The 16,732-nt window shown below is 38.7% G+C and overlaps 1 protein-coding gene across 5 annotated transcripts in view; it reads right to left on the bottom strand.

Moving 5' to 3' along the window:
- Nucleotides 1-3,478: 3,478 nt before the first annotated feature.
- Nucleotides 3,479-16,732, bottom strand: part of LOC123850986 (interferon-induced, double-stranded RNA-activated protein kinase) — a 53,315-nt gene continuing 40,061 nt past the window's right edge. For 4 of the 5 annotated variants that reach the window (XM_064572119.1, XM_064572118.1, XM_064572116.1 and 1 more), the window contains 6 exons: nt 15,874-15,993; nt 13,931-14,111; nt 11,520-11,648; nt 5,751-5,852; nt 4,792-4,845; nt 3,479-4,715 (listed from right to left, as the gene is read on the bottom strand). In XM_064572119.1, coding sequence (XP_064428189.1) covers nt 4,593-4,715; nt 4,792-4,845; nt 5,751-5,852; nt 11,520-11,648; nt 13,931-14,111; nt 15,874-15,993 — 709 coding nt within the window. In that variant the 3' untranslated portion in view covers nt 3,479-4,592. The remainder of the gene's footprint in view (nt 4,716-4,791; nt 4,846-5,750; nt 5,853-11,519; nt 11,649-13,930; nt 14,112-15,873; nt 15,994-16,732) is intronic. The other variant, XM_064572117.1, reaches the window with a different exon arrangement.

The following is a 16,732-nucleotide window of genomic DNA, read 5'->3' on the forward strand; positions in this document are numbered from 1 at the left end:
AAGAATATTTTTAATATGTTCACGCATAATTAGGCTGAGAACATACAAATAACTTTGATGGAGTCTGTGACTCTACCAGACTTGTGGTCTGCATTTCCAGGTCAAGGGCTAGAACTAGGCCTCCCTTGGAGAGTGGGAAACATCCCTCCATTCTTATCCATCGACATGAAAAATACAGGCTTTCAATGAGTAAAAATTTATTTTTATTAATGTAAGTCTTCATTGATTTCACAAGGACAATAATGAAAACCAACAGAAGCAAAACATTAAAAAGAATTTTTAAATTTGCTTTAGTGAATTTGAATTTGCTTCAGTGAAATTTATGTGAAATTTGAAACTTAAATTTTAACACATCATGTTATATACTTTTGTTTATACTGTGCTAAGTTTTCAAAGTCCTATCTATAATTTCTAAAGTGTTTCATTTTAATATAAATCCAAAATACCAGAGCTTCTATAATGCAAAATAAACAGACTTTAACACAGAAATTGGTTCGCCTTAAACACCTTTATTTTAAGTGTTATTTGCCATTTAATTGTTGAAATTTGAAAGTGAACATTCTTTAGTATTAGACACATTTTGTAGGATCAAGCATATGAAATTCTTAATACTTTTATTTCCCACCAATGCAAAAGTACTTATGGAGTTACTGCTTTATGCAAGGCAGTACATTCACCACCTTGGGGTGTAAGAAAACGAGAGAGCCTGTCCCTGCTTTCCAGAAATTCACAGAGAGCCGCATAGGAGTTACTGAGCTCCAAGGCAAATTGGTGAGCATAATACCGAGGTACTAAACAACAGCAGTACTAGGGAGAAGTTTCATTCTGAGTGGGGATGATGGAACACTATGAAGTCACTGAATTCGGTCCTGAACGTAACCTGGATACACAGTTACGGGGGTTACAATGTGACCCAGCCCTTCCACTCCCAGGTATTCACCCAAGAGAAACAAAAACACGTCCACATAAAACTTGTCCATGAATATTCATAGTAGCATTGTTCATAATATCAGGAAAGTGGAAACAACCCAAATGTCCATCAACTGATGAATAGATAAATAAAATGTGACATATGCATATAACTGATAATTAGTTGGCAATATAAAGGAATGAAGTACTGATCCATGCCACAACATGGATGAACCTTGAAAACACTATGCTAAGTGAAAAAGACCACATATTGTATGATTCCATTTAAATGAAATGTCCAGAGTGGGCGAATCTACAGAGATGGAAAGTAAATTAGTAGTAGATTAGTCTTTGGGGGAAGATGAGGAATGAGTGCTAATGGGTATGGGTTTTCTGCACAACTCTGAACATACTTGTCACCATTGAACTGTATAGTTTAAAGGGGTGAATTGTATGGTATGTGAGTTATATCTCAATAAACTTTTATTAAAAAAATTTGAAGGGAATTTTAGGTAGAAACCGTAGTAGAGAGCCACTGAGTGCAAAACCTTATTCAAGTAACACAGCCAACCTGTGTGGTGAGGGCTTATTCAAGTAACAGTGAACATGGGTCATGAAGCGGGAGCCTCCAGAGGAGCATGGCCCTGCCAACACCTCGACTTAAGCCCAGGGAAACTCATTTCAGACGTCTGGCCTCCAAAACTCTAAGAGGATAAATGTGTGTTGTGTTCAACCTCCAAGTTTGTGGTAATTTGTCGCAGCATAGAAAACTGATAACAGGTCTCAAATTAACCCCTGAAGAGCCACACATATTTGAGAGATATTTGCCTCACAGTTTTACCTATTATACAGTTTTTAGTCAGAGTTTAAACCAATAGTGAGGCCACCGTACATCGATCAACCATAGTCCCTCCATCTGAGGAAATGAAGGCTTGGGATAGGCCACAGTCACAGATAACAGAATCACAGAATCATAGACATTAAGGACTCGGTGGACATTTCAATATAAAGAGTAAATATCTAAATGGACTGTCTGCCATATTTTGTCCGTTAGCCTGCTTTCCTCTATATGATCTCCCTTGGCAATCCCCTAGATTCAAAGTTGAGCTGCACGGGTTGCTTCCAGATAACATACACATTATTCTGCGTACGATTCCATCCTTTCCATCGTGTCCCTATCGTGTTGTTTCCTACAGTCTGCTCTACATCTTCACCTGAATATTCTGGCTGCAACCCAAACACGGCGTCTCCACGTGAGAGCTCACGTTTTACCTCCCTTAAGTGTTCACCTCACCGTGAGGACAGACATGCAGTGGCCTCACTATTGGCTTAAATTCTAATGAAAAATTGTGTAATAGATAAAAGTGTGAGACAAAATAGCTCTCAAGTATGAGTGGCTCTTTGGGGGTTAATGTGATTGGGGCCTGTATTTCCTGTAATGGCATCCTAATCCAGCCACACGCCTTTAAACAAACCTGGAGGTAATGTCTGCTGCATACCTTCTCCTTAATCCTCACAATTAGTTACCAACTCCTCTTGGTTCTGACCCCACTATTTTTTCCAGGCCGGCACAGCCTCTCAGCATTCTGGTCTTTTAAATATAGTCTCCTCCCGCTCCAACCCATTCTAAGCACACTGTTTCAAAGAACTGGTTGGGTCACACCCACCCCTGCTCAAAAAACAAACACCTCATTTGTCACCTTTGGAGTTTGCCAGGGCACCAACTCATTTTAAAAATAACTATCCCATCTGTCCCATTTAAGTTCTTTATAGAAGAATCACAGATGACAAAGAGGTTTGATAGGATCTGAAAACCCCTATTTTGCAACCCTTAATGAAATAATGGATCCAAAAAAACAATCATCAATGGTTGCCAAAACTGTTAGGTGGAAGATGGGTAGGAAACCTGATAGGACATGACAGCCCCAGAGCCCACCGATCAATCTTCAGAGCATCGACAGTGGAAAAACCAAACATATTCCTCCCAAAGTGATGCCAAAGGAAGTATACAGCATCGCTGATGCATTATTCTTGGGGAAGAAAATCTGAACCAGAATCAAATCAAGTTTCTAGTTCTGACTAGACACCATGGGGATGTTACCAGTCAGATCCTGAATGAAGGAAATTCTACAGGATACGTGATCCAGTTCCTTCCTCAGATAAATGGCAAGAGGAAAAACTGAAAACAGGGGTAAATGTTAGAGTAAGAGACATCAGCTACATACAGTGTTGGATCCTGATTTAAACAACCAGTAAAAATATTTTTTTGTGAAGAAAACGGAATACAGACAAGATTATTGGATGACAATCAAGGAAATCTTATTAATTTTATTGAATGACAATGTTATCATGATTTTGTTAAAATTCAAAAGATCTTATTTTAGAGATACGTTTTTAAGTATTTACAAGTGAAATGATATAATGCCTGAGATTTGCTTTAGAATACTCCAGTAAAAGAAAATTTTAAAGAAGAAGGGGGTATATACAACAAGAAGGATGGAATACTGATCGTTGTTGAAACTGGGTGATGGGTACATAGAGTTTCACTATTCTTTTCTCTCTCTCTCTCTTTTTTTTTTTTTTTTTTAAGATTTTACTTATTTATTTGAGAGAGAGAGCAGGGATTGGGGCAGAGGGAGAGGGAGAGAAGCAGGCTCCCCGCTGAACGCAGAGCCCAACACGGGGCTCAATCCCACCACCATGAGATCACGACCTAAGCCAAAATCAAGATGTATTTAAGATAAAAAAGAATAACTAGGCAGTAAGCAGTAGTAAACTCAACAGCCAGTATAAGAAAAAAAGGTGAACTGTTATCTTTGCAGTTCACCCCCTGGGTCACACCCCTTCTGTCCCTCCTCAGAGAACCACTATGGGATTTAATATTTCTTTATTCCTTTCTTTCCTTTTATTGTTTGACCACATTTGTTTGCATTTCTAAACAAAATTCTTTCCTTTAGCATTCTCTCTGGAACTTTATGTAAAGAGAACCATTCTGTCTATATTTTCTGTAACCAGCTATATTCCCTTAACATTATGTTCCTACCAGATGTATCATGTTACTGCATTTAGCATGTCATTCATTCATTTTCACTGCTATGCAGTATTACAATGTATGAAAAAGAAACTATTTATCCATTCTTCTTGTGACGGACATTGTTTTTTGTTCTTTTGGCTATTATAAACAGAGTTTCTATGAACATTCTTGTAGGCATGCAAGTGGGAATGGAACTGATGGCTTTCAGGGTATATACACCTTCAACTTAACCAGATCAGACCAAATTGTTTTCCAAAATGATTGTATATCACTTATCTTTTTAGGGACACCATATTTCTCTAACAAGCTGGTTAGCTATTTAAGACAAGGAAAGATCTTACATTTTTTGGCCTAGAAAGAGTGAACACTTGATAAATATTATTAGTTGATTGATTCACTAATTGATATAAAAAATTTGAGAGATTCCCCCCCAATGTTTATAATAAGGAGATGAGCCAGGAAAATTAGGCAAATGTATGAATGTTTCTGAAGTTAAAAAAAAAAAAAAGATTCAAACCTTCCTAAAATGTAGTGAAAAATTAAGGGAAAAATTAAAATAGAAGGTAAATACCATCAGCAGTCCCTAGAAGATTTTAGACAGTTACAGAAAAATTGAATATCCAAAGTAGGACACTTTTTTAGAAGGGCTCTACCACGTGCTTCGTTCCTTTTTCACTGCAACATTCTTCCACTCCTTCAAAGTCTCCAGTATTTCAGATGCATTAGGTCGCTTTGTGGGATCCTGTGACAATAATTTCTGCAGAAGAAATTTCTGTAATGATAATGAGTCAATACTAAGAAATAGAACATTGAAATAAATGAAATTCTGATTATTTTCAAGTGCTTACTTCTCTGGCATCAAACATATCTGGGAACTTGTCAGCCCTTAGGTCTTTAAAAATCTGAAAATAAAACATATATATATATATATCATCACTAGGAAATTATTCACTTGGGAGGAAAACCAAACTTGTTTCTTAGCCAAGAAGCACATAGGACTCCCCTTCCCCACCTTGCCCCATCCTTAACATCATGATATGCTGAAGTGTTAAGAGCATCATATGCATTATCTCCCTTCATCCTTTTTGGAATCTTATGTGATAGGTATTTTCATTACCCCATTGTACAGAGAAGGCTGTTGGCTCCAGGCAAGTTCCCTTTATTGAGCTTCAGACCAAGCTGTCCTGTTGCCTAATGTCTTTAGCGGCAAAACCCACTGCCTCCATAAGAAAGTCCATCATCTTGCCTTCATCTAGCCCCAACATGTCTTTCCAGTGCCATCAACCATCGCTTCCTTGTCACATATACTCCAATAAAAATGCCACTGCCTGCTATTCCCACACTCTGCACATTGCTGTCTGAAGGCTGGATCTGCCTTCTTTCTATTTTGGACCATTAGAAGCGAACCAATCCTTCAAAGCTCAGCTTAAATACCCCCATGAAACCGAAATCCCTCTAGCTAGCAAGATCTCTGTCCTAGTCATTTCCACAAAACTTCATGTCTTCTCCCAAAACATGTATGGCATTCTCCTATTTTCCTTTCTAGAATATAAGCTCCTTGAGAACAAGGCTTATTCATTTTTATAACCCTGTAGCACTTAGCACAGTGTCTTATGCAAAGCAGGCAATCCATAAAAGTTTACTGACTGATTCAAGAAACAGCTGTAGTTTTATGAGCTGTACATACCTCTCAAAGAAGACCAAAGGTTTTGGTCTTAAACAAAAAGCTTTGGTTGCCCAAACATGGAAAAGATAAAATCTGTATTTCCTTTTCAGTCAACACGAATATATTCAAGAGATTATTTACCTGTATTGTTTCTGAAACAGTGGGACATATGTAAAGAAGTTCTGCGAGAATTAGCCCCAAAGCAAAGATATCCACTTCTTTTCCATATTCATCTGAAGAAATCTAAAGAGACCAAGATATGTTTACATTCGTTACTCACCCAATATAAATATCCATGTTCTTCTGAAGCCAAAAAAAGTTATTTGACCAAATATCTTCTATCATGTTACAAGACATGTTTGTTAGCAACATCTGTGGAGTCTGACTGCCCTGGTTCCAATCTGTCACTAAATAGCTGCATCACCCATGTAAATGAACCATCAAGGGTAGAATAATCTCAACCATAAAACGGGGATAACGAAAGTTCCAACCTCAGAGTTTGACTGTGGTGTTAAGTAAGATGCAGCAGGTAAAATAGCTAAAATATTTCTCACAAGTGACTTGCATGCAAATGTTCATAGAAGATGTATTTCTAATATTCTGACTGGAAGCAATCTGAATGTCCATCCGCAAGAGAATGAATAAGCACACTGTGGCCTATTCAGGCAATGGAATCGTACTCGGTAACGAAAAGGAATAGTCTGTTGGCATAAGCAACAACTAGAAGTTCTCCAATAGACATTACTTCGAGGGAAATAATCAAATACAAGAAAGTACATAAAGTATGATTCCAGTCATATGAAGCTCAAGACAGGGAAATCCAATCTGCGGTGATAGAAACCAGAGCACTAATTGCCTCTGGGAAGGAGGGATGGACTGGAAAGGGCCTGAGGGAATTCTCACAGGTGAGGATAATGTTCTACATTTTCATAAGCTTATGGGTTTCACAGGAATATGCCTTTGTCAAAAAAAAGTACATTTAAGGTATGTACATTTTATGGTGTATACATCATCCCCTAATAAAATGATTTTTAATTTAAAAACCACTACGAAAATGAAAAGCACAATGATGAATGAATTTTTAAAAAATATTTTTAGGGTGGCAATACAGGGTGCAGGAGATATTTAATAAAGTGGAGTTAAAGGGGGGCCATTAGCCACCTATTGTCTCCCACTTTCACATTCCACAAAAAACTTAAATTATGTCTTTGTGCCACACAGTCCCCAAAGGGAACAGGTGGATTTCCTCTCCATTCTAGACTCTCAAACATCAAAAAGATGAAAAATAGACAATAAACTGCCAACCAAAAAATATAAGCTACTAGAATAGTGAATCTATATATAAGACAAACATTCACAATCAATAGCTGTACAACCAGGTTCATAACAGCAATTTTCACAAGAGCCAAAAGGTAGAGCAACCCACGAATCCACTGATGGATGAATAGATGTGGTCTATCCATACAACGGAATATTGTTAAGCCTTAAAAAGGAAGGACATTCTGGGCGCCTGGGTGGCTCAGTCGTTAAGCGTCTGCCTTCGGCTCAGGTCATGATCCCAGGGTCCTGGGATCGAGCCCCGCATCGGGCTCCCTGCCCTGCGGGAAGCCTGCTTCTCCCTCTCCCACTCCCCCTGCTTGTGTTCCTGCTCTCACTATCTCTCTCTCTGTCAAATAAATAAATAAAATCTTTAAAAAAAAAAAAAAGGAAGGACATTCTGACACATGCTACAACATGGGTGATATTGAGGATATTATGCTGGGTGAAAAAAGCTAGTCACAAAAAGACAAATACTGTATGATTCTACTCACACAAGATATCTAGAGTGGAGAAATTCATAGAGACAGAAAGTAGGATGGTGGTTGCCAGGGCTGGGGGAGAGGGGAACGCAGAGCTATTCGATGGGTGCAGAGTTTCAGTTTTGCAAGATGAAAAGAGTTCTAGAGAGGGATGGTGGAGATGATTGCACAACAACGTAAAAGTACGTGATGCCGCTCAACTGTGCACTTAAAAATGGCTAACACGGGAAATTTTATGTTATGTGTATTTTACCACAATTAAAAATAAATATGTTTTAAAATCAATACACTTATTAATAACCAATTAGATACAAGGAGTCCCATTTTAACAGCAAAACACTATACATATTGAGGGAAATGCTTTAAAAATAGAAGTGGTCAAAAAAAATAAAAATATAAGTGGTCTTCATGAAGAAAAAAATATTTTAAAACTTCATTGAAGAATATAAAAATGGCCGTAAGGTAGGTTTATCATTGCCCCCGGCTGTGCTCTGGCCTCCCAGTAAGAGGACGACACCTGCCATCTCCACCCCTTGGGTTGGGCCATGCACTTCACGCAGGGCCATGATGGGTAGTGATGTGTGCCACTCCTGGGCAGAGCCCACACAAGTCATCACAAGGTTCTACCACCGCCGCCGGCTGTGAGGATAGCAATGACCCAGACAGGGTGCTTCCTTCAGTCTGGGTTCTGGAATGAAGGAGACAACGTGGAACAAAACCACAGCCAGATCGCAGCCAACACATCACGTGGGCAAGAAATAAATCTTTGGTGTTTTGTATGCCACAAAGAGATTGGGAGTCACCGGTTACAGTAAGACTGCCTGGCCAAGGCTGACTTGAGAGAGGACTTGAATAAGTGGGAGAAACCTGTCAATTTCCTGGAGCAGAAGTCTCAGATATATAAAAATGTCAATTCTCCTCAGCTGAATCCTTAAATTTAATGCAGTTGCTGTCAAAAATCTCAACACCAGTGATGGACCATGACAGGCTGATTCTATGGTTTATTCCAAATGGAATAGTGAATGTGAACACTAAGAACATTTTTAAAATGAAGAATGATGTGGGAGGTCCTGCTGTCCAAATACTAAAACTGGTATTATAATGCTATAATAACTGAGACAGTATGATATTAAAGAGAAAAAGATAAAAATAAGTCATTTGGACAGAAGAGCATCCAAAAACAGATGCATGAGTGTGTGGGAATTTCATGTATGATAAAATAGCATTTCTTTTAGGTTTTTATTTAAATTCCAGTTAGTTAACATACAGTGTAATATTAGCTTCAGGTGTACAATATAGTAACTCAACTCTTCCACACATCACCCAGGGCTCATCACAAGTACACTCCTTGATCCCCATCACCTATTTCACCCATCCCCCCACCAACCTCCTCTCTGGTGACCATCAGTTTGTTCTCTATAGTTAAGAGTCTGTTTCTTGGTTTGCCTCTCTGTTTTTTCCCCCTTTGCTCATTTGTTTTGCTTCTTAAATTCCACATATGAGTGAAATCACATGATATTTGTCTTTCTCTGACTGACTTATTCCACTTAGCATAATTCTCTCTGGCTCTATCCACATCATTGCAAATAGCAAGATTTCATTCTTTTTTATGGCTGAATAATATTCATGTGTGTGTGTGTGTGTGTGTCTCCCGCATCTTCTTTATCCACTCATCAGTCGATGGACACTGGGCTGTTACCATAATTTGTAAGATAATGCTGCTATAAACATCGGTCTGCACGTATCCCTTTGAATTAGTAGTTTTGTATTCTTTGGGTAAATACCTAGCGGTATGATTGCTGGATTACAGGGTAGTTCTATTTTTAACTTTTTGAGAAACTCCTATAGTGTTTTCCAGAGTTTACATTCCCACCAACAGTGCAAGAGGGTTCCCCTTTCTTCACATCCTCACCAACATTTGTTGTTTCTTGTGTTGATTTTAGCTATTCTGACAGGTGTGAGGTGAGATATCACTGTAGTTTTGATTTGCATTTCCCTGATGATAAGTGATGTTGAGCATCTTTTCAGGTCTCTGTTGCTCATCTGTATGTCTTCTTTGGAAAAATATCTATTCATATCTCCCGCCCATTTTTAAATTGGATTATTTGTTTTTTGGGTGTTGAGTGTTATAAGTTCTTTATATATTTTGGATACTAACCCTTTATGGGACATGTCATTTGCAAATATCTTCTCCCATTCTGTAGGCTGCCTTTTAGTTTTGTTGATTGTTTCCTTCACTGTGCAGAAGCTTTTTTTTTATTTTGATGTAGTCCCAAGAGTTTATTTTTGTTTTTGTTTCCCTTGCCTCAGGAGACACATCTAGATTGCTACGGCTGATGTCAAAGAGATTGCTGCCTATGTTCTCTTTTACGATTTTTATAGGTTCAAGTCTCACATTTAGGCCTTTAATCCATTTTGAATTTATTTTTGTGTATGGTGTAAGGGAGTGGTCCAGTTTCATTCTTCTGCATGTGGCTGTCCAATTTTCCCAACACCATTTGTTGAAGAAACTGTCTTTTCCCCATTGGATATTCTTTCTTGCTTTGTCAAAGATTAATTGACCATATAATTGTGGGTTCATATCTGGGTTTTCTATTCTGTTCCATTGATCTACATGTCTATTTTTGTGCCACCACCATACTGTTTTGATTACAAATACCATTTTTATTATGGTAAAATATACATAAAATTTATCATTTTAACTGTTTCATGTGTGCAATTCAGTGGCTTTAAGTACCTTCGCAATGTCACACAACCATTACCGGTATCTATTTCCAAAATTTTTTCATCATCCCAAACAGAACTGCACCATTAAACAATTTCCCATTCTTCCTCCCTCAGGCCCTAGTAACTTCTGTTCTACTTTTTGTTTCTATGAATTTTCCTTAAAATAAAAGCTTACATCATGAACTATCTGATACATGGTGATGGGCAACTGCATATCCACATGAGGAAGATCAAGGTATATCCCTTCCTCAGATGTATACAAAAACTGATTCAAGTTAAGTTCAACTAAAGTAAAAACACAAAATATTTTTGTAATGTTGTGGGAGAAATGGCCTCCAAAATAAAAATGAGAAACCCAGCAGCCATAAAGAAAATACTGATAAAACATGACAACTTAAAATTTAAGCTTCCATGATATATCATAAACAAAGAAATAAGGAACAATCAAGGAGAACAAATCTGCAATATGGTTAACAGATACAGAATCAGTAACTGAAATATTAAATATTCCCTACAAATAAATTAGGAACAGATAACCTAATTAAGAAAAATGAAGAAAGGACACAGAGAATCTGCACAAAAATCGTGAAGTAAATACATGTAAAGATGGTCTACCTTCCTAAAAATCTGAAAAATGCAAAGTGAACCAGCAAGATACTCCTCCTTCATCACAGTGGCCCAAACTGCAGTCTGCTAGCACCCTAGTCTGACTGGGAATGGGAAGGAGAAAGCAGCATTCTCCAACACTTTGGGAGGAAGGCATAGTAGAATCACTTTTTGGGGGATGACAATGTCACAGTATTGGCCAAGTTTGAAATGCACTTGTCATTCTATTCAATAATTTCACTTGAAGGAACCTATCATAGATGATCATGGAAATACTTGTTTTTAGAGTCAAAGATAAGGGGGGAAATGTAAAACTTGCTAACAGCCTAAATAAATACCCATCAATAAGAAACAGTTACATAAATGATGGTACAGGTCAGCATACAATACAGTTGCTAAAATGAATGTGTCAGATCCACAGGTGCTGATATAGAAGGATTAGGATACATTGTTGAGTGAAAAAAATTAAGTCACAAAATAACATGACAGTAACTTTGTAAAAGCATGTCCTTATATCTTCGTGCAAAAAGTCTCTATATACATATATATTTGTGTTTATATATGTTTATATATATATATATATATATAAACACAGAAAATTATCTAAAAGGATAAACAACAGACTCCATGAGAAGAGTAGAAAAGAACATTAAAGGCAATTTTCCCTTTTTGTTCTATATGCTTCTGTGTTGTTTTAATTTTATAAGAGGTGTCTATTATCTCTATAATTAGAAATACAAAAGAAGTGGAAAATACATAGAAAGGAAAGGGACCTCACCTGCTCTGGGCTCATGTACCGAAGAGTTCCTTTATTACTTGTCCGATTTGCATACTCTTTCAAGGATGTCACAAGTCCAAAGTCTCCAATCTTTACGTGTTTTGTATTTACTAAAAATATGTTACCTGGCTACAGAAAAAAAAAAAATCCAGTATTTATAAGTACCAATTCAACAGACTGTTATCACATATCCAAATCATATTTAACAAGGGCTATTTTTATATTTCCTTATAAGGCATCTACCCTTACATGGGTAGCCCAAAACAGGATACTCAGTCACAGATCTTTAAAGTACCAGCTGAGGAAGTAAGGACTTCTCTGTCAGCAGAGAAGGCTTCGGGCATAACTGCCTTCAAATATCTGAAGATATGCTTAGTGGAAGGTGGATTCACTCTGCACAGTACTAGAGAATAGAAACAACCAAAGGCTTGCTTTAATATATCCTAATATACTAATAGTGTGGTCCAAAGAATGGGAATTTGAGAGTTCCCATCTCAGGGAGTATTCAAGGCGGGGCTGGACACCGATTTGGTAGAAATGTTGCAAATATGAATCCAGGATCTGTTGGGGGTGGAAGTAGAAGCCCTTCAGATCTCTAAGTTTGAGATTCTCAGAATGAGTCTCTTCTCAATAAAGCTGTTAAGATATCATGTGAAGAATTTCTCCTGGGGACTTCCTTGATGTCAATTTCTCCAGACCCCTGACAACTTCTTAACAAACACACCCCCTCTGTCCTTGAAGGCAGGCCACATCAACTGGAAGCTGATAACTAGCACTTAAGTATTTCTGTTCATGTACATTAATTCTCTAAGCATATCGAAAAAGCGGCGGCGGCAGGGGGGACAAATGGGCACAGGCAGCGTGGGAGACAGAGGTGCTAGGGAAAAGAACGGCCAGGTAGCACCTGTCAGTTTCATGAATTCATCCAGAGGGGGGCCTGGGAGTTAATACCCAAACGTCTGCATTTATTTGCAGATTACTTTATAAGTAATTGTGCTTAAATTTTTTATTTAACTATATATATGGTTTATTCCAAAGTGAAGGTATAGCCATTCTAAATCTGTTCTTTTGAGCATAGTTCTTATAACATTCCAACTTTAAAATGCACCTTTAAGATATCGTTAAAGAAAGATGGAACCAGGGGCACCTGGGTGGCTCAGTCCGTTAAGCTCAGGTCATGATCCCGGCATCCTGGAATCAACTCCCACATTGGGCTCCCTGCTTGGCGGGGAGTCTGCTTCTCCCTCTCTCTCCCTCTCTCTCTCTGTCCCTGCCCCCTCCACCTCATGTTCTCTCTCTCAAATAAATAAAATCTTAAAAAGAAAAGAAAAGAAAGAAAGAAAGAAAGAACCAGGTGGATTCCAACACAAAGGCCTCAAGCCTCCAGCTCCTGGGGGCAGACCAAAGACACACTGTCTTTTATAGGCCAATTATTCCTATTAGGCCCAACAAATCTATACACGAGTGCTTCTTTTTCTCAAGAAACTCTTTCGCTTCATTCCTCATTCCTGGCTATTGTAGATGGGCGGGATAAGCAGACAGCCAAGATCCATATAGATTAGTTGCTTCTGCCAGATCCAGAGTGATCAGGAAAGGCTACGTAAAGAAATTGAGACCAAAGAAGACAAGCAGAAGAGTGTTCCGTGCAAGAAGAACATGAACAGTGTTAGGATTCCGCATGGCTAGTTTGTGATGGGAGTAGACAGATTATAGGGAAGAGAGACTGGGGGACACCGTGAAAAACTCTTCTGTCCCTTCTTTCATTTTGATGAGAAGGTAAAATGGGACAACAGCTCATCTGGACCCTGAAAGAAGCTAGGAAGCCAGCAGAAAATAAAAATACAAAGCTATGTGTTCCAAGTTTTGGATCAGTACAATTTTCCAATCATGGGGTAGAAATGTCTAACCAGATGCCAAGAAAATTCTAGACTCTGGATCCAGTAGCTGTGACTGCCCTCAAGAGTAATGACTTAAGAAATAAGGAGAACCATGTTCCCAAAGCCAGTCACGAGAGTCCCTTCTGCTTCTCAAACAAGCCTGAGTAGCAGCAGAAGCAGGGACAGAGCGGCCCGTTGGCTGTGCTAACCACGGTAATGATCTGCACAGAAATGTTCAGCTTACGAAAGTTGTTGGTGTTTGCAACTGGAGTATGACAAGCAGCCAGATAACACCAGAAGGGAATGAGCTCCTGCCTACAGGGCTCCTTCCGATTGTCTAGATACATTCATTTATCCTGGAGATCTTCTGAGTGGTGCTATGGAATGGTATTTGGGGCAAGTTCTAGATCCATTCTAACTTTAAAGGATCAGAGATATTATTTCCTCAGGACTGTCAATCAATTCTAAAACTAGAGAAGATAGATTTAAAATTACTAAATCACATCAAATCTGAAGAGTACATTTTCCATTTACCTTAAGGTCTCTGTGAATTAGCTGTTCACCATGTATATACTCCACACCTTCTGCTATTTGTTCATATAATTCCAGAGACAAAGGTTTGTCTGTCTTCTTGCCTCTTCTGTTGTCAATCCATGCCTCCAATGTCCCTTTATCACAGAATTCCATTTGGATGAGAAGGCACTTAATCTTTGGTCTGGATACAAAATGTGCAGTACGTTACACGTAGCAATAAAAATAAATTTATAAAAAATAACCTTTCTCTTTAAAATTACACTTTATCTCCTTAAGAACCCCCAAACATGTCTCAAAACAGAAATCTAATAAACTTGAATCAAAATACATCATTTTTAATTTAAATCATAAGTTCCCAAATATCCAGAGCGCTATTTGTTAACTATTTTATAAAGTTTGAGCCTGCCCATTCTTTAATGGTAAAGGATCCTTGATCCCCTTTGCTAATAGGAATAGGAACATTCATACAATGGCATTAAAGAGAACCAAAGTTCATTACTACATAAAATAATTCTGGAACGTTTTAATTTACTATCGACCTACTGAACATCTGTTTTGTGGAAAGCACAGAACAGGCACCTAGAGATGAAAAAATGAGTTAGATACCGTCCTTGCTGTCATGGGAGTTATGGTTTAATAAGAAAGAAATACGGGCAAAACAAATCAAAAACAACAGCGTAAGGATAGGTTCTCAAAGAGAAGTGCCAATAAATTGCTAAGAGATACCTGTGAGGACTGATTTTGCTAACCATGCTTTTATGTTGCTTTCTCAACTAGGTTGGCCTCAATATTAATTTATATTCTTTGAACTTATGTTGGCTAGAAAATAGGAAGAGAAAGCCAAGAATCTGTGGAAAGCTAAAGTCCTGCCTGTATGCTGATGGTCAGCAACCCCTGAAACCAATGATAAAGCTCTCAATTACATGGGGCAGAGCCGGGGCTGGAGTCAGGAGTCGATGAATGAACAGGCCTCAGTGTCCTCGGGATTTCCGTGAGGACGGTCCCCCCAAGAACACTGGCTGACTTTCAGAGGGAGATGTCAGGTCTTGAGAGCCCTCCGGTCCTTTGTCAGGGGCTTGAGACAAAACATAAGTGATACCAGGTGGGGTATCCACATCTCAGCTCATAGTCTTAAAATTATGTTCACTGCCCACCACGCCACTGTAACTGGTGTGGCTGTATTCAAGAGAGACTCCTTGGGGTGCCTGGCTGGCTCAGTCGGTAGAGCAGGTGACTCCTGATCTGAGGGTCGTGAGTTCAAGCCCCATGCTGGGCATGGAGTCTACTTTAAAAAAAATTTTTTTTTTAATTTTAAAAAGATGGGCGCCTGGGTGGCTCAGTCGGTTAAGCGTCTGCCTTCGGCTCAGGTCATGATCCCGGGGTCCTGGGATCGAGCCCCGTGTTGGGCTCCCTGCTCAGCGGGAAGCCTGCTTCTCTCTCTCCCATTCCCCCTGCTTGTGTTCGCTCTCTCACTGTGTCTCTGTCTGTAAAATAAATAAATAAAATTTAAAAAAAGAGAGAGAGAGAGAGACCCTCTTGACTGCACCCCACCAACCAAGGGCCTCTGAGAAGGCCAGAAAAGTGCTGGCAGCTGAGGAGGGGCTTCCAGCTGTAGCCTCTGTAACATGTTCAAACTTTCTCCACAAAGCTGCATTTACAGCCTGGTCTGAGGTTGGGGCATGTGAGTAAGCCTACACATTGATTGAGATTCTGAAAATAGCTGAGGACAAAAAAAAAAATTTTTTTTTATGCAAGTTTGGAGCAAGGAATAGGAGCCACAAAAAGATTATTCATTATTTCCTTACCTGGTGAATAGAGACATAACAGTGTCTCAAACAGTGTGGTTGTGATATTACTAATTAACGGCCTTATCCGGTGGCCCACACATAGTAAATGACAGTTTCCTCCATCCTATTAGGGCTATGAGAATTCTTTTTAGTTACCTTGAAGGATTTACGCTGTCCTCAGGATGGTAATCTTCCCCAGCCCAGCAACAATAGTAGTGAACAATATTTGGGTGATCAAGTGCTGCCAAAGCTTTTACTTCACGCTCTACCTTCTTGCTTTAAAGAAACAGGGAACATAAAAGTGTCATTATACATCCCTGTAAAAACTACAGGTTGAGTAACAGAAGACAGCTATGTATGCTCCCTTAGTCAACGGTCGCCACGGTTCCCACACTCTGAGTGTTTAAAAGGAAGCCAGGAGCACTCGAAAGGAAAGACTGAACACAGTCTGAAAAGAGAACACAGACTGAAAAAAAGCGGTGACTTCATTAATTCCAAATATCAGAAAATTTAAAAGTCATTTGTGGTGGTCTCCGAAATGCCAGTCATGCAAATTTTGGTAGCTAATTCACACATTGTATTTTGTTTAGACTTGTGTTAAAATCACTTTGGGTTTCACAAGCAAACCCTGTTTGGGCAGCAAGGGTAATCCAGGCAACTTGAAGAACATAAATCAGAATTTTCAATGCATAGCAAAAATACACAAAGGAGATCATCTATGCAGAGAAAGTGAGACTACACAGCACATGTAGGAGCTTTACAGGGATGTGGAGTCAAGAGCAAAGATAATTCTATGCTACATGGAATAAATAAATTTGAGATTTCAATGGTGAGAAGGGGTAAGCAAACATTTTATAATTCCATTTTTTAATTTGAAAAGTTCTATATCTACATGACCTAAAACTTATAAGAATAAAGGAAGAAAAAGTACTCATACATCAACAGTCCTAATATAATCAGTTACTTTGGATTGTTTCTTATTGTCTTTCTTCACACACATTTTTATATACTTGTA

This window comes from Mirounga angustirostris, unplaced genomic scaffold (assembly GCF_029215605.1).
Source record: "Mirounga angustirostris isolate CCGP_5_RB_7025 unplaced genomic scaffold, mMirAng1.0.hap1 SCAF_10, whole genome shotgun sequence".
In the NCBI taxonomy this organism is placed as follows: Eukaryota; Metazoa; Chordata; class Mammalia; order Carnivora; family Phocidae; genus Mirounga; species Mirounga angustirostris.